The 22,832-nt window shown below is 39.6% G+C and overlaps 1 protein-coding gene across 6 annotated transcripts in view; it reads left to right on the top strand.

Annotated features, from left to right (window-relative positions):
• LOC143029184 (katanin p80 WD40 repeat-containing subunit B1-like) overlaps positions 1-22,608 on the top strand; it is a 571,733-nt gene extending 549,125 nt beyond the window's left edge. For 5 of the 6 annotated variants that reach the window (XM_076191703.1, XM_076191701.1, XM_076191704.1 and 2 more), the window contains 7 exons: positions 1,179-1,295; positions 1,731-2,163; positions 2,338-2,499; positions 3,561-3,673; positions 3,951-4,025; positions 20,511-20,630; positions 20,811-22,608. In XM_076191703.1, coding sequence (XP_076047818.1) covers positions 1,179-1,295; positions 1,731-2,163; positions 2,338-2,499; positions 3,561-3,673; positions 3,951-4,025; positions 20,511-20,630; positions 20,811-20,943 — 1,153 coding nt within the window. In that variant the 3' untranslated portion in view covers positions 20,944-22,608. The remainder of the gene's footprint in view (positions 1-1,178; positions 1,296-1,730; positions 2,164-2,337; positions 2,500-3,560; positions 3,674-3,950; positions 4,026-20,510; positions 20,631-20,810) is intronic. The other variant, XM_076191705.1, reaches the window with a different exon arrangement.
• The last annotated feature ends 224 nt before the right edge of the window (positions 22,609-22,832 follow it).

The following is a 22,832-nucleotide window of genomic DNA, read 5'->3' as shown; positions in this document are numbered from 1 at the left end:
GATTCTTCTAAGACTACTATTTTCATATTTATCTCCTTTTCCATGTATTGTGGAACTATACATGCATTCCTCCAGTCTACTGGAAGACTTCCTTCCCTCAGACATACATTAAACAATCTCATTAATCATTCCACTATAATCACTCCTCCCTATGTCACATTCTATATGACAATCTGATCCATATGCCCTAATATATTTCATCTCTTTCAATGCTCTTTGTATATCCTCTCTTCCTGTAGCACTGTCATTCTTGCCCATCATGGCCATTGAGGTATGAGGTGTCTTCAGTGTGATGGTTTCTGATTTGGATTCATCCATCACGAAACTTGATTTGGTTATGTTAGAGAATGTAGTTATTCCTGATGAGCCAAGTTACTGCAATTCCACCATTTTTTCACATGTCATAGATTTCTCACAATCTAAGTTGTTTTTATCTTGTAATTCTGATTGCTTTGGATGTGATTTTTCTATAAATTTGGTGTTAGTAATTTACTTCAGTATGAAGTTTCTCAAAAATTACTCCCACGGAGTTTAGTGGAGTCTAATATAATTACACTTCAGCTTCATCATTATTTCAGATTTATTTTTGTGTCATGATGTTGCATATAATTTTAGGTAGCTTGCAAAGTTTTCTGGTAATGTGTTCTTGCTATTGGAGTTTGCATGAATATAAAAATGAATCATGACTAATTTTGATTCTCATTGTCATTATATTATTAATTATTTTATTGCCCCATATATCCAGATACTGTCTTTGCTGCATATCAGCTCATATCCCATTTATATTGATTGAATTTATGTATGTATATATAAATATTGAGCAGACTGATGTAATCAATGACATGTAAAATTGTTGACAGCTTTGATGGCACAACTTCTTGCAGCTGTTGTAATTTCTATGGCAGTATGGAGATTGCCATTCTCGTAACTGATGAGATTTTATGCAACTATGTTTATCTTTCTTAAACTCCTCCAGTAAATATGGTAAGGTTACCAGTGCATCCAGATTATCACAGAAACCAGCCAAGGTTCCGGTTTGTTAATTGGTTCTGTAATTCAACCTCCTTCAAAAATAACAATCTAACACCTTTGAAACCTAGTTAACTGTATTGGTTAACAATTAAAAAAGGGTTAAGTAATGATGAGAACTTGGTTTGAATAAATACCTATGTCTTTAGGGACCCGACTTTAGGAGGTGGATCCTGCCAAAACCTGAACCAGCCTTACCGCACCAGGGCTGTATCAGAAAGTCGTAGAGATCACGCACATTCACCCCATGAATCAGAAAAGAATAGGCAAGGAATCCCCCCTTTTTTTTAATGTAGTTGCTAAATACTGTAAATCCACTCTTAGTTATTAATTTTGCTCGTGTAATTAATTTGCCAGTGCATATTCTATTAGGTGAACAGGCTTCTCATGAAGATTTGCTTTGATAATTCATACACATAATTCCTTTTTATTATTGAGATGATGTATGTAATAGTAAAATTCCTTTTTTATTAGTAAGAAATATATTTAATAATAAAATTCCCTGTTTTTTTTAAGTAAGAACATATTTTAATAGTATTTAATGGTAATTGTAATATATTTAATAGTAATACCAGTGAACTTTTTCTTCAAAATGTAACATCTGCGGCACATAGCACATAAATTGTAGATGAATTTTACGATTATCAACATGAAAGAAAATTGTAGTGCCATTAATAATACAAACTCTACTTTTTACACAGGTGTAACATCCGTCACAGCCCCTCTGACCCACATCTGGTTTGTCAGTCTTCATCCTCTCCTAGCCCTTCTTCCCCCCACTCGTCCACATACTCAGCAGAGCCCACCACCAGTCTTCCCCAACTTTCCCGCCCAGATGTCACCAACTTGAATCGCACGTATTCATCATCGAAACCAGACATCACCTCTCATGCAAAACCCATGGACCGTCCCTCTCTGGTCCGCCCAAGTAATCGGGCATCGTCCAGCCAACCACAGAGCCCTGATGTTACTCATCTGAACACCCCAAAGGCAGCAAGTCCAGAGATTTCATACATGGGGACACCGAAGGAACCTCCTGATTTTAGCTACAATCCAGAAAAGATAAAGGAACCAGATTACATGTCTCCATTTTCTAGTGATAAGAATACCATCAACTTCGAAGAATTCTTGCCAGTAAGTTATCCCATTTTATGTGGCATCAAGGTGTTAACTAGTGAGAAATAATGATGTTAAGTGGAATGTTAACTATAATAAAAGGAGGAGTTAGGCTATCAATTTGTAGGCTTTGGCCTAAAGGGGAGGAAACTTGTTGAAATAAAGATTCTCATCCTTGACATTTTCTTTCAGAACAAACTTAATTCAGTCAACATAGGGAGTGGACTATCAGGAAGTGATGGTCTCACTGGTATTGTGGGCTCAGAAATGTCAGAGCAAGAGGTTTTATCAAGTATCATGCGTGGACATTCGTCCATGATGTCAGTAATCTCAGCTAGAACGAGAGGACTGCAGGTAAGAATATATGCATGCATATCAATCCATTGCCCCAGCTTGCTCATACAGAAGACCTTTGGTGGCTCCCAGGCAATAAGCCATGAGCACTGGATCAGCCCAAAAGTCACTCAAGGATGAAATGTGTTATTGTCTGGGTATAGCAGTATTGATGCTCGTTGGCAGAGTGGGTTAGGATGTTGCTACTTGCAGCGGAAGTCACGCTGATGGCAGTTTGAATCCTGTCACTGGTGAATTGGACTAAGGGCATGATTCATTAAATTCCACACTCCAAAATTCTCTGTTAGGGGCATAGTTTTAGCCTCATACATACATATACCAAGGGCTTTTTCACCTTTACAACGGAGGTAGCCAAAGTCAAAGACAATCCACTCCCACCCATTTGATCCCCACATACTCCACCCCCATTCGCCATCCCACCCTCTCTCTTTTCTTGGCTTCTCCTGGATGAATGGTCATCCCTGCATCTTGCCCACTACCCTGGGTCAGAAGCAATGCATCAAGACACAGCACATCCACAGCAGGGCTGCTTCATTTAACTGGTGACAACCCTCTCCCTCCCCTCATGCAGAAAAAGAGAAGATGGGGAGAAATCCCTTCAGGCTGCATCAAAATATCGTTCACATGTAAACCCATCTCCATCCTCCACCCACTCCCTTCCATGCATCACAACATCATCTATACACAACCATTCTCCTCTTACCACTGTCGTATGTCTTCTAGCCTAGTCTTGTGATAGGGGAGTTTTCATGATGTTAAACCGAATCCGTCAATATCATTGTAAGAATAGGTGTTTAGTATCCTCTGTATGATGACTACATCTGTGGCAGTTTGTTTCTATAGCCAGGCTTAATTGGTGCTGCTACTCAGTTTCTACACTGGAGGAAGTTCTAGTCTTAGGACTGGAAGGAGTTCAAGTCCTGCTTGAATTTGAAGTAAGGGTATACATCAGAATCCCTGGTTCAAAAAAGTCCTCCATAAGGTTGCACCTGTCCATCCTTCCCTGAGAAAGGGAATTCATGATGTTAGACCCAATTAAACTGAATTATTTGTTTTTTCAGGTTGTGCGCAAACTTTGGCAAACAAAAGACCTGATGACAGCAGTTGACCATGCTCTTAATACTGGTGACCATGCACTCCTAGTTGATGTTCTTGGTGTCATCAATCTTAGACCGTATGTTTTATTGTTGTTTTTTTAGTTTTGATGATACATACATACATATACCAAGGCTTTTTCCCCCTTACAAGGGAGGTAGCCAAAAAGGAAAAGGCATAAAATCATTCCCACCCATTCCATCCCTGAATACACTCCACACCCCTCCACCCTCCCTCTCATCTTAGCACCTGGGAGTTTTGATTATGAATTCTATTCTATATGTTTGTCATTCATTTATAGTTGGAATTGTTTGTATTGTAAGCTTGAAGTTCATGCATCTGGTTCATTGTTTCAGGTCGATATGGAATCTTGATCTCCTGACGGCACTGCTGCCGTCAGTTAGTCTCCTGCTTCAGAGCAAACATGAATCGTAAGTATGGGTTTTCTGTATATAGTATGCAGGAATAAATGAATATATATTTGTAAATACTTGGTATGGTTTATATTAGTGGTTCTAAACCTTCTTCCCCATCTGGAGTATTGTGGCTAAATAGCATGCAGCTGATACTTTAGAGTCTATGTGGGGTGCTCCTACAGACCAGAGCCACACATCATTTTGTCTGTGATAGAGGAAATCTCTGTTCATAGAGAAATGATGATACTTTATTATACTGTGAATGTCCCTCCATAATGCTGTCCCCCCACCTCTTGTTATGTCCTGTACCATTTCTCTGAATATTCATATCCTGTCCTCACCTAACCCTGTGGTGAGGGAAAAGATTACTGCCACTAAGTCTTCCCACTTGAGTTGTATGAGGCGACAAAAAATGGGACTAGATAGGACTAGGGATCCTTCTCTCTGTAGCCCCAAAGGGAAGAGATAAGCAGTATGTTTGTGAGAAGAAAGATGGATGTGTTGGCATTGAGTGAAACTAAGCTTGAAAGAGAGAGGTGAGTGTGAGTTTGGGTGTATAGTTGGGGGTTCTCAGGGGTGATGAGAGGGTGAGGGAGAGAAGGGGTGGGTAAATTAGTAAGTGAAGAGATAGGTAAGCATGTAGTGGAGTGGAAGGAGGTTTCTTCAAAGTTAATGTGGATGAAAGTGAAACTGGGAAGGGAGATGTGGGTTTTTGTAAGTATTTACCTAGTTGTATTTTACGGGACAAGAGCTATGCTTGTAGTGACCCGTTTTCGTATCTCTCTACATCCAGTTTATTCTTAAAATCGTGTATAGTTTTGGCATTCACTGTTTCTCCATTCAGTTTGTTTCAAACATCAATCACTCTTATGTGGGAAGCTATTCTTATTCAGGTCTCTTCTGTAGCTGTCTTTCTTTAGTTTCTTTTCGTGGCCTCTTGTTTCTCTTCTGTCCCACTTTAATAAGTCATCTCTGTTGAGAATTTCTATCCCTTTCATAATTCTGAAAATGGTCAACAAATCGCCTCTTTCTCTTCTCTGTTGCAGTGATGACAGATGTAATTTTTCCAATCTTTGTTCTTATGTCAGGTTTGTCAGTGCAGACACCAACTTTGTTGCAGCTCTTTGTATTCTTTCTAACTTTCTTATGTTCTTCTTTGTGCTAGGTGCCCATAGTGTTGCAGCATATTCTAGTTTAGGTCTTATCAGTGTAACCACTATTTTTTTAACCATCTCCTCATCTATGTAGCCGAAGGCCACTTTCATTGACCTCGACAAGTTATAAGTCTCTCCAAATAATTAATTGACATGTTTATCAGGTGTCAAATCACTTGAGATGATTACTCCCAGGTCCCTTTGTTAATCAACTTTTTTGACTTCTTTGTTTCCAATTTTGTACTGTCCTGATACTCTAATTGTACTTTTTCCAAATTCCATTATGCTACATTTTTTAATGTTGAAGTTCATCTCACTTTTCTGACTCCATTCCCATATTTTGTCTAGGTCTTGTAGCGATATGCAATCTTCTTCTGTTCTTACTCTCTTGAGTAATTTGGCATTGTCAGCAAAGAAGTTTATATAATAGTTTACTCCCTCATCCATATAATTTATATATATGGCAAACATTAAAGGACCCAGTACAGAGCCTTTTGGGACGCCACTTTTCACATCTTCCCAGTTCGAATTTTTGTCTCTTAAGTACCACTCTCATTTTTCTCCCAGTTAAGAAATCCTTCATCCATTCCAGAAGTTTACCTTGTATTCCTCCTATTATTTAAATTTTTCTTATTAATTTTTTGTGTGGTACTTTGTCGAATGCTTTCTGCAAATCCAAAAATATGCAATCTGCCCAGCCATCTCTTTCTTGTATTATCTCAATTAATCTCAAGAAAAAGCGGATTAGGTTTGTGGTGTATGATCTTTTACTTCTAAAGCCAAATTGTTTGGGGTTTATTATTTTCTTTTCTTCCAAGTGTTTGGTCCATTTGTTTTTGATGACCTTTTTGCATATTTTTGCTTGTAAGGGATACCGGTCTGAAGTTTGTAGGATCTTCCCTATTTCCTCCTTTATATATTGGTACTATGTTTGCATCTTTCCAGTCTTGCGGCACCTTTCCCTCTTTGAGTGAGAAGTCAATTATCTTGTATAGTGAATCTGTCAGTTCATCTATACACTCTTTCAGTATCCAATTTGCGATTCCATCTAGTCCATGTGATTTCCTGACATCTAGGTTTTTTATCTGGTCTCTTATTTCTTGTTGTGTTACCTTTATTTCTTTCATCATGGGTGATCTTTCTTGTTGTCCATCTTCCCAAGATTGTGAGCTCTCAATTATAAAAACAGATCTAAAATGTCTGATCATAACTTCTGCCATCTATGTATTCTTTATCATCTCCACACAATTTCACTATTTTGTGTTTATCCTTTAGTTTTTCATTTATATATCTGTAAAAGAGTTTAGGTTGGTCCTTACATTTGTCTATAAGATCTTTTTCATAATTTTTTTTTCTTTCCTGTGTATATTCACATATTTGTTACGAAGTTTTTTATATGTTTGCCATTTGGATTTTTTTTTTTTTTTACAGGCTTTGTCTCTCCTGTCTCTCTAGCCTCATTACACCTTTTGTTGAACCAACACTTTACATAAATCTCTTTTGTTTCTTTTTTGGTACATATTTGTTAATTCCTTCCTTGTACTTTTCTTTGAATATGTTCCATTTGTCTTCCGTCTTTGTTTCCTCTTTAGAGAATTTATCCCAGTTTGTGTTTTGGAAAGATTTTCTTAGTTTAACAAAATCCGTTTTGTTGTACTATCTTCCTTCTCTGTGTTTGTCATTCCTGTCTATATTGTTCTGTTCTTTTAATTCAAACTCTATTAGTATATGGTCACTCTTTCCAATTGGTGTTTAATACTCCATTTTATTTACAATATTTGGTTCAGAAGTTAATATTAAGTCTAGTTTCTATGGTTCCTCATTGTTTCTATATCTAGTATTTTCCTTAACCCATTGTGTTAGAGTGTATTTGATGGTCATATCCAGTAGAATATTGCTCCAAAGTTCATCTCCCCCTTTATCTATCATTTCTTCCTAGGTTATATCTTTTGCATTAAAATCACCCATGATTACTATGTTTCCACCCTCTTTCAGTAACTTGTTTAGCACAATCATTGTGTCTTCCAATAATTTGGAATGTTCACTGTCCGACCACACATGTGTTTTTGGTGGTACGTACACTGCTACAAATTTTCTGCTCTTCATCTTTTTGTTAGCAATTTTGATCATAATTCTACATTGCCTTGGCCTTCAATAATCTTTGTCACATTTAGTCCCTATTTGGCCAGTATCATGACACCTCCTCCCTACTTTTCTGTTTTTCCCCCAGTGGTTGTATAGACCATGTCCCACTATGCTTGTTGATAGAGGTCCTTTCGATTTTGTGTGTCTACTATTCCCATGATTTCAGGTTTTTCTGTTTCTAGATAGTCATTTAGTTCATTGATTCCAGAGATGCCATTGATATTTGTGTATGCCACTTTTAGTTTCTTATTTTCTTTTCTTTTTTGGTTTAAGTTTCCATTATTTTGATGTACCATTTTTTCAATCTCAAGTCCACCACTCTCCAAAAAAAATCTTTTTTTCCTGTCTCTGTTCTCTTCTCATTTCGATCATTGGCTTCAATTGTGAGAGCTTTGTCTTTCTCTTTTTCCTCATCACTCATTTCCTTTTTTGTATCCATATATGTTTGAATTTCTCGCTGTTTGCCAGTTTAACTGCTTTCGATAATACCTCCTCGGCTATCATTTGGGTTAGTTTTATTTTCAGAGGTCTTGTGTTTTTTTTCTTTTGAATATTTGACTATCCTATGGATTTAATCGATTTCTTTATAGAAATTTTGCCCTTCATCCTATATTTCTTTCAGAATCTCCTTAGCTATTTCCTTCTCCTTTTCTCTCTGGTATCTATACATATCGTGTTTTTCCTGGATACCATGGACCACAATGTACTTACCTTTGTCAGCTGTATCTCTCACCCAATTTTCCTTTTGTTTAATTACTTTCATAACTGTTTCTTTTGTGTTTTCCTCTATCTGCTTCTGTACTATTTCCCTAAAACATATTTTTTGATTTTCCTGTTCTTGTTTCCATTGATTTTTTATTTCAATGAGGTCTGTTTCTTTGATTGACTCTTCCACCTTTCCAGTCACTACTTGTAATTGCTCTTTGACCTCCTTTTTCAGTTCATCATTTTTATTTTTGTCTTCATTTTTCATTCTCTTGTTTTCTCTTTTTAGGATTTCAATTTCGCTCTTTAGGTCACTTAGTTCTTTGATCGTTTGCTCATTACTCTTATGCAAAGTAATCAATTCTCTATGTACTGCATATGGGCGTGGTAATGAGAAGAGTGTAGAGGAAAGGGAGGCTTTTTGGACGGATTTAAATGAGTGCATAGAAGGATTAGGGAGAAATGTCAATGTAGTGGTATTGGGAGACCTTAATGTTAGGCTAGGAAATGAACCAATAGATGGAGTGATTGGTAAATGTGGAGTTCCAGGAAAAAATCATAGTGGAGATATATCTAGAGAGTTCATGATAACAAATACAGTGTTTAGGAAGAAAGTCAAGCAAAAGTACACATGGGAGAGGGTGGTGGTTGGAAGGGTGGTAGAGAGTTAATGGACTATATAGTGGTAACCAGAACGAAAGTCCATCAAGGAAACGTACCAGCTTAACCACAAAGCTATGAGCGCTGTTATTCTCTGTAAAAACTAAGTACAGACGGCAGCTAGCAGTCGACTTAATTCCTCGGGAGTAAGATTAATTCCCACGTTAGAGAATTTTAGACACTCGATAGCTTAGTCAGTAGAGTGTTGGCTTCTCGTTCTTGCAAGCCTCGGTTCAAATTCGGGGACGACTGTCGGAATTATTTGATTGACTACACTGTCACTGGTGATTCTATTCAGGTATGACATAAATGAAAGTCCATCAAGAAAATGTACCAGCTTAACCACGAAACTATGAGTGGTGTTAGTTCTCTGTAAAATCTAAGTATGGATGGCAGTTAGCAGTAGACTTAATTCCTCGGGAGTAAGATTACTTCCCATGTTAGAGAATTTTAGACATCTGATAGCTTAGTCGATAGTGTTGGCTTCGCATTCTTGCAAGCCTTGGTTCGAATCCGGGGATAACTGTTGGAATTATTTGATTGACTACAGAATCACTGGTGATTCTGTTCATAGTACGAAGAGTTAAGGATGTATATGTTCTAAGGGGAGAGAGTGGGGGAATATTAGATAATTTATTGGTGGAAGGTAAGTTTAGAGTGGAGGATAGATGGAGAAAGAGGAAAAGGACAGAAGGTAGGGAGGTGCTTAGAGTAAATGCTTAAATGAAAAGGAAAAGGAGAAGGAGTACAAGAAGAAGCTGAGAGGGGAGTGGGAGGGAGTGAAGGATATAGTAGAACTAGGAGTGGAGGAGGAATGGGGATGGTTCAAGGAGGAAGTCACAAGGTGTGCAAAGATGGTGTGTGGAACAAGGAGGATGGAATGAAATTGAAGGAAGGGTAATGAGTGGTGGGATGAGGAAGCAAGGAAGTTTGTAGAAGAGAAGAAGCGATCTTTCACTGATTGGTTACATAAAAACATAAGAATGAAGGAGACTGCAAGAGACCATAAGGCCTACACTAGGCAGCTCCGTATCCATCACCACCTGTCATCCCCACCTGTCTAATCGTTTCTTAAAACAACTGATAGTTTCAGTACTTACTACATGGTTACTAAGTCTATTCCATTCATCGACCACCCTATTAGTAAACCAATTCTTGCCTATTTCCTTGCACTTCTGGTTACAGAATAGGACAAGAGAATCATATGAAAGGTACAAAGAAAAGAGAAGAGAAGTAAAGCATAAGATAAAGGAGGCAAAGTGGAGAGCAGATGTGAAATGGGTTAAGAGTAGGACAGAAAAATTTGAAAGTAATTAAAAGATATTTTGGAAAGAAATTAAGAGAGGAAGAGGAGGCGAATCAAGTAGAGAAGAAAAGGTAAAAAGTGCAGATGGAGAGATTATAATGGAAGAGAAGGCTGTAAAAGGAAGATGGGCAAAGTATTTTAGGGAGTAGCTAAATGTGAAGGAGGATAGGGAGGGAAAGGTAGTTGCAGTGGGAAGTACAAGGAAATTACCATGATGAGTGAGGAAAATGGAGGAGAAATAAGGAAAGATAAAGTTAAAGCAGTTAAGATGATGAGGGCATATAAGGCATCTGTGTTGGATGGATGTCATACTGAATGTCTGAAAAAAAGGAGGTATAGTGATGGTGGACTGGCTGGTGAGGTTATTTAACCTCTTCACTCCGGGGCACATCGCACATCTGGCAGCATTAGCTGCCCGACGTGCGATGTTGCGTCATAATAATCGCATTATAAAAAATAGAGTCAGTGCTCAATCGTTCGTTCTCTTTCACCCGTGTATTTTGATAACCATAGAAAATTGATGAAGCCAGTTTAAAGAGAATGGAAATAACGTAGGCGTCACCGTATGGAAGTGGTTAATGTTTGTTTAAAAGAGGGTAGAGGGCTGGAGGAGTGGTCCTGTATAGTTCCACTTTACAAGGGAAAAGGGGACAAGTGTGAGTGTAGTAGTTTGAGAGGGACCAGTTTGTTAACCACTTCCATACGGTGATGCCTATGTAGGCGTCATGAGGAGCAAGTGGGTACACGATGATGCCGACGTCGGCGTCTTGATTATATTTATTGTAGTCGTACCTGCGTGACCCTCATTCTCTCTAAACTGGCTTCATCATAATTTCTATGGTTATCAAAATTCGTGGGTGAAAGAGAACGAGCGATTGAGTAGTGACTTTATTTTTTATAATGCGATTATTATGATGCAACATCTCACGTCGGGCAGCTAATGCTGCCAGATGTGCGATGTGCCCCGGAGTGAAGAGGTTAAGTGGAGTTGGGAAGGCTTATGGGAGGGTCTTGATTGAGGGGATTAGGAGAGGAAGAGAGGGAGTAATTGGTGAGGACCAATGTGGGTTTAGGATAGGAAGGGGTTGTGTAGATCAGATTTTTGTGGTAAGACAGATGTATGAGAAAGTTTTGGAAAGGGGTGAGGATATGTTTTGGGCTTTTGTGGATTTGGGGGGGCTTATGATAGGGTAGATGGGAGGGCACTGTGGGAGGTGTTGCAGATGTGTGGGATGGGAGGAAAGCTTTTAAGAGCAATCAAGAGTTTTTATGAGAGTAGTAGAGCTTGTGTTAGAATTAGAAATGAAGAGAGCAAGTACTTTGAGGTAGGGATGGGACTTCATTGGGGATGTGTTGTGTCACCTTGGCTGTTCAATTTGTGCATGGATGGGGTGGTGCAAGAGGTGAATGCAAGGGTAGTGGGTTGGGGATTGGAGATGGAGAAAATAGAGAAAAATGGGAGATAGGCCAGTTGTTGTTTGCTGATGACACTGCTCTTGTAGCTGGATCAGAGGAAGGATTGAGGAAGTTAGTGACAGTTTGGGAAAGTATGAGAAAGAAGGAATTTGAAGATAATTGTGGGTAAAAGTAAGGTGATGAGATGTACAAGGGGAGCAAATGGCAGCAGACTGGAAGTGAGTATAAAGGGAGAGAGACTGGAGGAAGTAGATAATTTTAGATACTTGGGTGCGAATGTAGTGGGAAAGGGAGGAGTGGAGGTGGAGGTAGAATGTAGATTGAGAGAAGCAAGTAAATGCCTTGGGGATTTGAAAAGTGTAATGAGAAATAGACATTTGGGAGTGGAGGCTAAGAGGAGATTGTGTGAGGGAGTGAGTGTGCTGACGGCATTGTGTGGGGCAGAAACATGGAACATAAGAGAGGAGGAGTTTGAATGTGTTTGAGATGAGGTGCCTGAGAATTATGATAGGGGTTACTAGGTTGGATAGAGTGAGAAATGAGGTGGTGAGGAGGAGAATGGGGGTGGAAAGGGAGTTAGGAGATAGAGTTGATGAAAGAGTTTTCGGATGGTTTGGACACATGGAAAGAATAAGTGAAGAAAGATTAGTAAAAAAGGTGTGGAAGGCAGATGTGGAAAGAGTGAACATGAGGGGGCAACCTAGGATGAGATGGATGGATAGGGTAAAAGGGGCATTGGGAAAGAGGGGAATGTCTGTTGAGGAAGGATGGGAGGGGACAAGATAGGAGTGAATAGAGAAGGGTTGTGTATGTTTGATGCTGTGATGTATGAGGGGGAGTGTGTGGGGGTTGGGGGGTGAGGGAGTATGTGTAAAAAATAAATTGACGCAGCCCGAAGGGATTTCTCCCCGTCTTCTCCTTTTCTGCATGAGGGGACGGAGAGGGGTGTTGCTGATTTAATGAAGCGGCCTTGCTGTGGATGTTCTGTGTTTTGCGACACTGCTCCTGACTCAGGGCAGTGGAAGAGATGCAGGGATGACCCATCATCCAGGAAGAGCCAAGATAAGAGGGAGGGAAGGGGGTGGATGGGAGTGGAGTATGTTGGGGATGGAATGGATGGGAGCGGTTTTTATGCCTTTGTTTTTTGGTACTTCCCTTGTAAGGGGGAAAAAGCCTTTGGTATATGTATGTATGTAAACCTTTACTCCATTGCCCTTCCTTGAGGAACATTGTTGTGTCTCCATTTATTTATTTTTATTTTTATCCCAAAGATGAGAGAGGGGAAAGTGTGGTGGAATGGGTGGGAGTGGGATCATGCCTTTGACATGGCTACCTCCCTTATAAGTGGAAAAAAGCTCTTGATATATAGATTATAAATCCCAACACTTCCTCCCTTCAAATCAGTGATTGAAAACAAAATGTAGGTAAAGAGATTGCCTTTCCTGTATTTCATAGCTGACCAACTATGACACACACAGAGACACATGCACACACATGCAGGTAGAAGAGAATGCAAAGGAAACAGTGATAAGGTAATCAAAGAAAAGGAAAACTGGGTGAGAGACACGGTGGATAAAAAAGAAATGCATTGTGGTTTATGATATCAAAGAAAAACATAATGTACACAAATACCAAAGAGAAAAATAAGATAAAGAAATTGCGAAGGAAATACTGAAAGCGGTTCAGGACGAGGGTCAAGAGTTGGAGAAGGAAATCAACAACGTGCGTAGAATAAACACATGCTCTAAAGAAAATAATATAGGCCAATGAAAATCAAACTAAGGACTCAAATGATAGATGAAGAGATACTATTGAAAGCGGCAAAACTAGCTAACATTGAAAATTACAAAAATGTGTGGATGAAAAAGGTAATGAATAGTGAAGAAATAGAGAAAAATAAGGCACTAAAAAACAAGGCTAATGATAAAAAACAAGAGAAGAACAGAGACTGAAAAACAAGTTTTTCTGGAGAGTACTGGATCTGAGGCTGAGAAAATGGTACATTAGAAAAAAGGAAACAAGCCAAAAAAGAGAAGAAAAAAAATTAAAAGTGGTATGCGCAAACATAGACAGTATGATTTCTGGAAGAAATGAACTAAACGACTATTTGTTAATAGAGAAACCAGGCATAATGGGAATTGTGGAAACAAAGTTGAAAGGTCCTATATCATCAAGTATGGTGGGACAAGGTCTATACAATCATTGGTCGAAAAATAGAATGGATAAACAGGAGGGAGGAGACATGTTATTGACAACAAAGGACTTAAATGTGGTAAATATAACAGAAGGTAAAGATAATGTGGAAATGATCATGATTAAAGCTGAAAATAGTATTATGAAAAGCAGAAAATTTATAGTATATGTGCCCCCAAAAACACAGGCTTGGTCTGATAGTGATCATTCAGAATTACTGGAAGACACAAAGAATGAATGATCTGAGTTACTGATAGATGAAGGAAACATAGTAATTATGGGTGACTTTCGCACAAAGGAAATAGATTAGGAAGAAAAGACAATAAAAGGTGGAGAGGAACTCTGGGACAACATTCTACTGGATTTGACCATTGATTATACATTGACTCAATGGGTCAAGGAAAATACCATATATAGAAACAATGAAGAACCATCAAGACTAGACTTGATATTCACTTTTGAGCCTGAAATTGTGGACAAAATTAATTACAAGACACCAATTGGGAAGAGTGACCACATACTAATAGAGTTTGAACTTAAAGAACAAAATGATGTGAGAAGAAATGAGAAACATAGAGAAGAAAGATTATTGTACAACAAATACGGACTTTGTAAAACTCAGTAAAATTTTCAAAACATTAACTGGGGAAATTTTTCAAATGAAGAAACAAAGATGGAAGAGAAATGGAACATATTAAAAGAAAAATACAAGGAGGGAACAGATAAATATGTACCAAAGAAGAAACAAAAATGGGTTTACATACATGTTGGTATAACAAAAAGTGTAGTGAAACTAAAGATAGAAGAGACAAAGCCTGGAAAAGATGGAAAAAAAGACAAAAAAATGACCAAATGGCAAACATACATCAAACTGAGAAATGAATATGTAGATATACATAGGAAAAAAGAAACTACAAAAAAGATATAATAGACAAATGCAAACACCAACCTAAACTATTTTACAGATATGTAAATGACAAACTAAAAGACAAGCACAAAATAGTGAAACTGCCTGAAGGAAATAAAAAATATATAGATGATGTAGAAATGGCTGAAGTAATGACCAGACACTTAAGGTCTGTATTTACAAGTGAAAGCTCACAAATTTGAGATGAAGTACAGCAAGAAAGATCCCCCAAAATAAAAGAAATAAAGGTGACACAGAAAGAAATAAGGGCCAAATAAAGAACCTTGATGTCAGAAAGTCATATGGGTCCAATGGGGAGATTGTGCTTTCTTGAACTTACAAAAGGCTTTTGACAAAGTATCACAAAAAGCTACTAAGAAAAATTGAAATAATAGGTGGAATACAAGGAAAGTTATTGGAATGGATGAAAGATTTCTTGAATGGGAGAAAAATGAGGGTGGTACTTAGAGACAAGAACTCAAATTGGGAAGATATGATAAGTGGAGTCCCACAAGGCTCTGTATTGGCTCTGATAATGTTTGCTCTTCCCTGTGGTGGGGGAAAAGAATACTGCCACCAAGTAATTCCACTTGGATCGTAGGAGGCGAGAAGAAAGGGATGGGGATTGGGACTAGGCATCCTTCTCCAGGGGACATTCCTAAAAGAAAAAGCAAAGGCATAAGAGGGTCTGGGAGTTTTCCAACCAGCACCCTAAGGTTTGGGTCTTTTAATGTGCATGGATGTGGTACAGATGAGAGTAAAAGGGAAGAGATAGGTAGTATGTTTGTGAGAAGAAAGATGGATGTGTTGGCTTTGAGTGAAACTAAGCTGAAAGGGAAGGGCGAGTGTAAGTTTGGGAGTGTAAGTGGGAGGTTATCAGGAGTGAAGAGAGGGCGAGGGAGGGAAGGGGTGGCTATACTAGTAAGTGAAGAGATAGGTAAATGTGTAGTGGAGTGGAAGAAGGTTTCCTCAAGGATAATGTGGATGAAGGTGAAACTGGGAAAGGAGATGTGGGTTTTTGTAAGTGCATATGGGCCTGGTAGTGAGAAGAGCGTAGAAGAAAGGGAGGCTTTTTGGATAGATTTGAATGAGTGCATAGAGGATTTAGGGAGAAATATCAATGTAATAGTACTGGGAGACCTTAATGCTAGGGTAGGAAATGATCCAATTGATGGAGTGGTTGGGAAATGTGGAGTTCCAGGAAAGAATCGTAGTGGAGAGTTGATTGTGGAAATGTGTCTAGAAAGAAGAGTTGATGATAGCAAATACAGTGTTTCGGAAGAAAGTCAAGCATAAGTACACATGGGAGAGGGTGGTGGATGGAAGGGTGGTAGGTAGAGTGTTAATGGACTATGTAGTGGTAAATAGGATTATGATAGGAAGAGTTAAGGATGTACATGTGCTAAGGGGAGAGGGTGGGGGGAATATCAGATTATTTTTTGGTGGAAGGTAAGTTGAGAGTGGAGGATAGATGGAGGAAGAGGAAAGGGACAAAAGGTAGGGAGGTGCTTAGAGTGAACTCTTTAAATGAAAAGGAAAAGGAGGAGTACAAGAAGAAACTGAGGGAGGAGTGGGAGGGAGTGAAGGATAGAGTAGAGCTAGGTGTGGAGGAGGAATGGGGATGGTTGAAGGAGGGAGTCACAAAGTGTGCAAAGATGGTGTGTGGAACAAGAAGGACAGGAGGAAATAGAAGGAAGGGTAGTGAATGGTGGGATGAGTAAACAAAGAAGGTTGTAGAAGAGAAGAAGCGAGCTTTCACAGATTGGTTACAAAATAGGATGAGGGAGTCGTATGAGAGGTACAAAGAAAAGAAAAGAGAAAGCAAAAGGTAACGGTTGCAAAGAGGAGAGCAGATGTGAAATGGGGTAAGAGTATGACAGAAAATTTTGAAAGTAATAAAAAGATGTCTTGGAAAGAAATTAAGAGAGGAAGAGGAGGCAAATCAAGTAGAGAAGAAAAGGTAAAAGGTGCAGATGGAGAGATGATAATGGAAGAGAAGGCAGTAAGGGGAAGATGGGCAGAATATTTTAGGGAGTTGCTAAATGTGAAGGAGGATAGGGAGGGAAAGATAGCTGCAGTGGGAAATGCTAAGAAAATGAGAGTGATGAGTGAGGAAAATGGAGGAGAAATAAGGAAGGAGGAAGTGAAGGCAGTTGTTAAGATGATGAAAGCAGGTAAGGCACCTGGTCTGGATGGATGCCATGCAGAATGTCTAAAAAAAAAGGAGGTACAGTGATGGTGGACTGGCTGGTGAGGTTATTTAATGTTTGCTGGAGAGAGGGTAGAGTGCTGGAGGACTGGAGGAGTGCCTGTATAGTTCCACTTTACAAGGGAAAAGGGGACAAGTGTGAATGTAGTAGTTTCAGAGGGATTAGATTGTTAAGTGTAGTTGGGAAGGCTTATGGGAGGATTTTGATTGAGAGGATTAGGAGAGGAAGAGAGGGAGTAATTGGTGAGGAACAGTGTGGATTTAGGACAGGTAGAGGTTGTGTACTGTAGATCAGATTTTTGTGGTAAGACAGATATGTGAGAAAGCTATAGGAAAGGGGAAGGATGTTTTTTGGGCCTTTATGGACCTGGAAAAGGCTTACGACAGGGTAGACAGAAAGGCACTGTTGGAGGTTTTGTGGATATACGGGATAGGAGGAAAGCTTCTAGGAGCTGTCAAGAGCTTTTATGAGAGTAGTAGAGTTTGTGTCAGGATTAGAAATGGAGAGAGTGAATGGTTCGAGGTAAAGGTGGGACTTCGTCAAGGATGCATTATGTCGCCCTGGCTGTTCAACTTATACATGGATGGGGTAGTGCGAGAGGTAAATACAAGGGTAGTGGGTCAGGGATTGGAGATGGTTAAAGAAAATGGAGAAAAGTGGGAGGTGAGCCAGCTGTTGTTTGCGGACGACACTGCGCTTGTGGCATGATCGGAGGAGGGATTGAGGAAGCTGGTGACAGAGTTTGGGAGAGTGTGTGATAGAAGAAAGCTGAAGATAAATGTGGGTGAAAGTAAGGTGATGAGATGTACAAGGGGTGAAAGTGGCAGTAGTCTGGAAGTGAGCATTAAGGGAGAGCGACTGGAGGAAGTGGATAGTTTTAGCTACTTGGGTGTAAATGTGGCAGGAAAAGGTGGAGGTAGAATGTAGATTGAGAAAAGCGAGTAAATGCCTTGGTGGATTAAAAAGTGTAATGAGAAATAGACATTTGGGAATGGATACTAAGAGGAGACTATATGAAGGAGTGATTGTGCCAACAGCACTGTATGGGGCAGAAACCTGGAACATAAGAGAGAAAGAGAGAAGGAGTTTGAATGTGTTTGAGATGAGGTGTCTGAGAAGTATGATGGGGGTTACTAGGCTGGATAGAGTGAGAAATGAGGAGGTGAGGAGGAGAACAGGGGTGGAAAGGGAGTTGGGAGATAGGGTTGATGAAAGAGTATTAGGATGGTTTGGACACATGGAAAGAATGAGTGAAGAAAGATTAGTAAAAGAGGTATGGAAGGCAAGGAGGGAGTGAACATGAAGGGACGTCCTAGAATGAGGTGGATGGATGGGGTGAAGGGGGCTTTGGGGAAGAGGTGAATGTCTGTTGAGGAAGGACGGTAGAGGACAGAAGACAGGGGTGAATTGAGAATGGTTGTATATGGATGATGTTGTGATGCATGAGATGGAATGGGCGGGGGGATGGGGGGTGAGGTAGTATGTGTGAGCAAATTTTTACGCAGTCTTCTCCTATTTGCATGGGGGGGACGGAGAGGGGGGGTCGTCGATTTAATGAAGTGGCTTTGCTGTGGATGTGCTGTGTCTTGCGACACTGCTTCTGACCCAGGGCAGTGGACAAGGTGCAGGGATGACCCGTCATCCAGGAGGTGCTAAGATGAGAGGGAGGGTGGAGGGATGTGGAGTGTATTCAGGGATGGAATGGGCGGGAATTATTTTATGCCTTTTCCTTTTTGGCTACCTCCCTTGTAAGGGGGAAAAAGCCTTGGTATATGTAAGGCCTGTTAGAAAAGTATATATGTTTTTTTTTTTGTTTTGTTTTTCCTCTCCAAAAACCTGATGGATTTGAATCAAGCGTGCTTGCATGAGCCAACCTTGAACCTTCATACGCATGTGTGAAATTTTTCCTGCCTGTCGATAGTGTCAGTCGCTGGCAAGCAGCATTTGCATGTGGTAATATGTAGTGTTCTCAGCAGTTTTTCATTGCAAGGAAAATGACGACTGGGATTTGGTTTCTGGGTCATACCAGTACACCCAGGACTCATCACTAGTGATTATGGTATTCATGAAGGTGAAGATTTGGCCATGAAGAGAGTGGCGGCGAAATGGAGGTTTGGCAAAAAAAAAAAAAAAAAAAAAGGATTTCCTAGTTCCCTTGATCCACCCCATTTAGTTTCCTTGTATGATTTGCATAGGAATGTATTTGTGCTATTCTTATTCCCATACTGTTGGAGCATAGGAAAAGAGAAGAGATGAAGTCCTAGGAGTGGTAAAGGAGAGATTTCAGGAAAGCAGTAATGATAAACATTAATTAGAGTTAGCATTTCCCTGTGAGTGGAGATTAGTCTCTGAACATATTGCATGACACAGGTCATCAGGGCTTTCATGAAAACCCCCCTCCAAAAGAGCTTTGATATGTCATCAGAGTAGGGATGCTGTTGCTGGTTAACTGAAGGCTGCAGGTCTTCTGCAAGAGAGACCAGGGGGAATCGATTGATTACAGCAATCAATTATTGCCCCGAGTTTCACTAAATAGAAAACCAGCAGCACCACAGTGGCTGGCAAATGCCCTCAGAACATTCCACAGATCTCTCAGGGAAGAAGCTTTGGACTGTTATCCGTGTATTGTAGGACTGCTTTGTATCACCAGTTCAAAGTGGTAGGGGAAGGAGAGCAGTTGGTGGTTGTCAGCTTTCCATGTATGGAAAAGTACAGGAAATACAGTTGAAGTTGATGTAGAGAGATTCTGGGTCTAGTCTGAAGACCAAGTGCCAGCCCCTCTGGGCTGCACCTCCTGCTGGAGATTGGTTTTTAAGATGGGCAGATTCACTATCCATCTTGCAGGACCACCACAAGCAGGTATCCATCATTGGTCCCATTGATTACAAACGGGGAATGAGTGTGCAAAGAATGAGTGTGTGAAGGGATGTTGTGAATGGATGAATGGATAATGTAGCCCAAAAGGATGTTTTCTGTTTCTGTTACATAGATGAGTGGATGAGAAAGGAAGAGGTATGTTGGGATGAACACAAAGCAAAGGTTCTAAAAGGAAGTGCTCATGGCACTGTTTGGAACAGAGACTTGATATTTCAGTGAGGCAGAAAGGAAGAGATGAAATGTTTAAGAAATGTGGTAGGTGTTATGAAGATAGAATGAGAAATGTAGTGAGGCAGAGAGTTGGGGTGGGTGGAAAGAGAGCTGGCAGATAAAATGGATCAAAGAATGACAGTGTGATTTAGGCTCTACCTTTCTGCCTCCTTCAAATTCCAAGTCTATTCCATACACTAAAGTAGGGGTTTGAGCAAGGAAGGGAGAAGGTAGGGGATAGGGGTGAGTGGAGGATGGCTGTGAATGGATGATATTTTGATGCAACCCAAAGGAATTTATCCAAGTCTTCTCTATTTTCTTCATTAAGGGATGAGAAGGGGGGTTTGTTGATTAAGTGAAATGGCCCTGCAGTTGATGTGCTGTGTCTTGCAGTATTGCTTCTGACCCAGGCAGTGGGCAGGAGAAAGGGATACCCCTTCTTCCATGAGGAGCTAAGATAAGAGGGAAACAAGGGTGGTGAATGGGAATGGAATGGATGGGAGTACGTGTGTGCCTTTGACCTTGCTACCACCCAAAGAAGTGGAAAGAAGCCCTTGGTATAGATAGATAGTCATGAATGGTAACTGAATGGGACAGAGTAAAGGGACTAGGGAACCATCACTCTTTATGTTCCTCCTATATTAATAGTCATTGATAATAACTAATAGTTTTTTAAACCAAGGTATATGTAGTATAATTTTCTTTTCTCCTTTTTAGGTATGTTACATGTGGATGTAATTCCCTGAAAGTCATGTTGAAGAATTTTGCACAGATGATTAAGTCAAACATGCAGGGACCCATTCACAGTGTTGGTGTTGATATATCAAGGGAAGAAAGGTAAGGAAAAAGATGGTTCTTTTGTTTTATTTATTTAATTTTTATTATATGGATTCATTGTATCTTCATGTTTAGTATTTAGGTGTCTATTTTTTGCTTATGTTGCTAGATACAAAATCTTAGAGTAGATGTAGATATTAATTTTATTTACAGGGCTCATTGGTCTTCTTTGTTTCACAGGTACAACAAATGCGTGGAGTGCTATAACCACATGATGTCTATTCGTGCCTTCTTGCTCAAGAGACAGACGGTGTCTGGGAAGATGGGCCACACCTTCAGAGAGCTCGTCATTCTCATGCAACCCTTAGATTAGCAGTCAACTCAGTCATAGGACAGATTAAGGGGTCATTGTCCAGTGTTATTCATTTACTAAACGGAAAAATTATTTTTGTTTCTCTTTCTTTTTTTTCTGTTTTGGAGAGATGGGTGCAAGCATTTGTCTCATTACATTGTAACCTGGTTTTCTTTCAGGCTTAGTAAAGTCCTACAGTGCATAAACTGGTAATAAGTCAGTCAAGTCTTTCAGAAGTATATCAGCAACACTGATCAACATGATTGATGCCAAAGGTAGGCCATGATTATTTGGTTACTCAAAAGGCTAAGGAAGCAAAAATTTCTGAAACGTAACTAAGGTGACAAAATATGGAATTTATTTCTTTGTGAACTTGATTTACAAATAAAGGCTTTACCAATAGGATCAAATCATGAACCAGTGTACAAGAAGCGCATGCAGTGCATACCTGGGAGTAAATTTTTTTCGTAAGATAAAATCTTGTAATGCGTGTGAAAGAGGTTATATTTTGTTGTTGTTGGAGTGGGACACCAATTAAGGGGAGGGTAGATTCGTGCTGGACTATAGCGTAGCTCTGTGTCTACCTGTGCCTTTTTACGGTTGACTCCTTTCTGCCAAGTTGTGATAAAGATTATCAGCATTCTGGTAATCGATTCAATGTAGCCCAGCCTGTGGAGAAGTATTCAGTTGGGGACCTGCATGGAGGAGCATAAGGAGAAATAGATTCTTTTTGAATATACTGTATCTAATTAGTCCCATATAGAATGTAATTAGTGTATCTATGCCATATGGGCAGTTAAACCTGCCATGTCAGGGTGCTATATTACCACCCTGGTACATGGGGGTCGTTAGGGCAAGAGGCGGGCTGCAATTCAGGTTTAAAACTCATTGGTGTCTTTAGGGAGGGTAATGTGCTAGGAAAGACCTGCTTGGCATTCCTTCCATTAAGGCCACACTGTTGATTTGATTGTATCTAGTCTAGTGTGTGCTGTTGTGCTGTGGAGGAGAGGGGTTGTGCCAAAGCTTTGTTGCTGTCTTTATTAAAAAAAAAAAAAAATTGCCCATTGATGTTCAGAGTGGGGAGATACTAACCAGTGTAACACTGATACAAGTTTACCTGTTGAGGAAATAGTGATTTTCTCTTAAATTTGTTGAATTTAAGGTGTTGCCTTTAAGTTGAATATTTATATAATTTCTATGTATATGCTTAGTTAAACTTTTTGTATTGAATTTTTCATTCCCCCCCTTGTGTGAATGAGATGATTTCCTCATCACTTTAGTGCTTAACCCCTATGCCATGGTGTGATTTTTAGATATTTATTTGAGCAAATTCCAGGCAATTTTATCCAGCTGTGGGCCAGACTCAAAACAAAACAAGTTCTCATTCTGTCTGGAGCCTGTTTTGGCCTATCAGATGAATAAAATCATTGGTTTTAGCCAGAACAAATGTAAAAAAAACATTACCATTGTGGAGAGAAGGGGTTAATTCAGTGGGTCAAAGTATTCTCAAGACTACTAGATCTCAGTTTGAAACCTTGATAACAAGAATGTAAGCTTGGCCAATATGCAGATTTGTAGTGAAGGAGAGTGAATGAATACTAGCAGCATGAGGGGAACTGTGAGCTGTGTTTTTACGATGATGTAAATTACTGTAAATACTTATTAATAATAAAGTTGTACTTATTACCTTTGTATCTATGCTCCCTCTTGACATGGTATTTGGGCTTGATCATGGAAGGAATGTTTTAAACTCTTTTGCTTTGTAAAGATAGCCTGAGAATAGGGTGGGGTGAGGGTGGCTTTGTAGTGTCAATTGAACAGGAAAGAGAGAATGCAAAAGATAGGAGGGAATAGAGGGAGATTGAATGTGGCCTGAAGGGATCTTCTAATTTGCTTCAAAAATTATTATA

The sequence above is a fragment of the Oratosquilla oratoria genome, chromosome 10 (assembly GCF_046742065.1).
Source record: "Oratosquilla oratoria isolate Oo_2021 chromosome 10, ASM4674206v1, whole genome shotgun sequence".
NCBI classification, from domain to species: domain Eukaryota; kingdom Metazoa; phylum Arthropoda; class Malacostraca; order Stomatopoda; family Squillidae; genus Oratosquilla; species Oratosquilla oratoria.
Note: the sequence above shows the minus strand (reverse complement) of the source record. Positions and strands in the feature narration are given on the sequence as shown.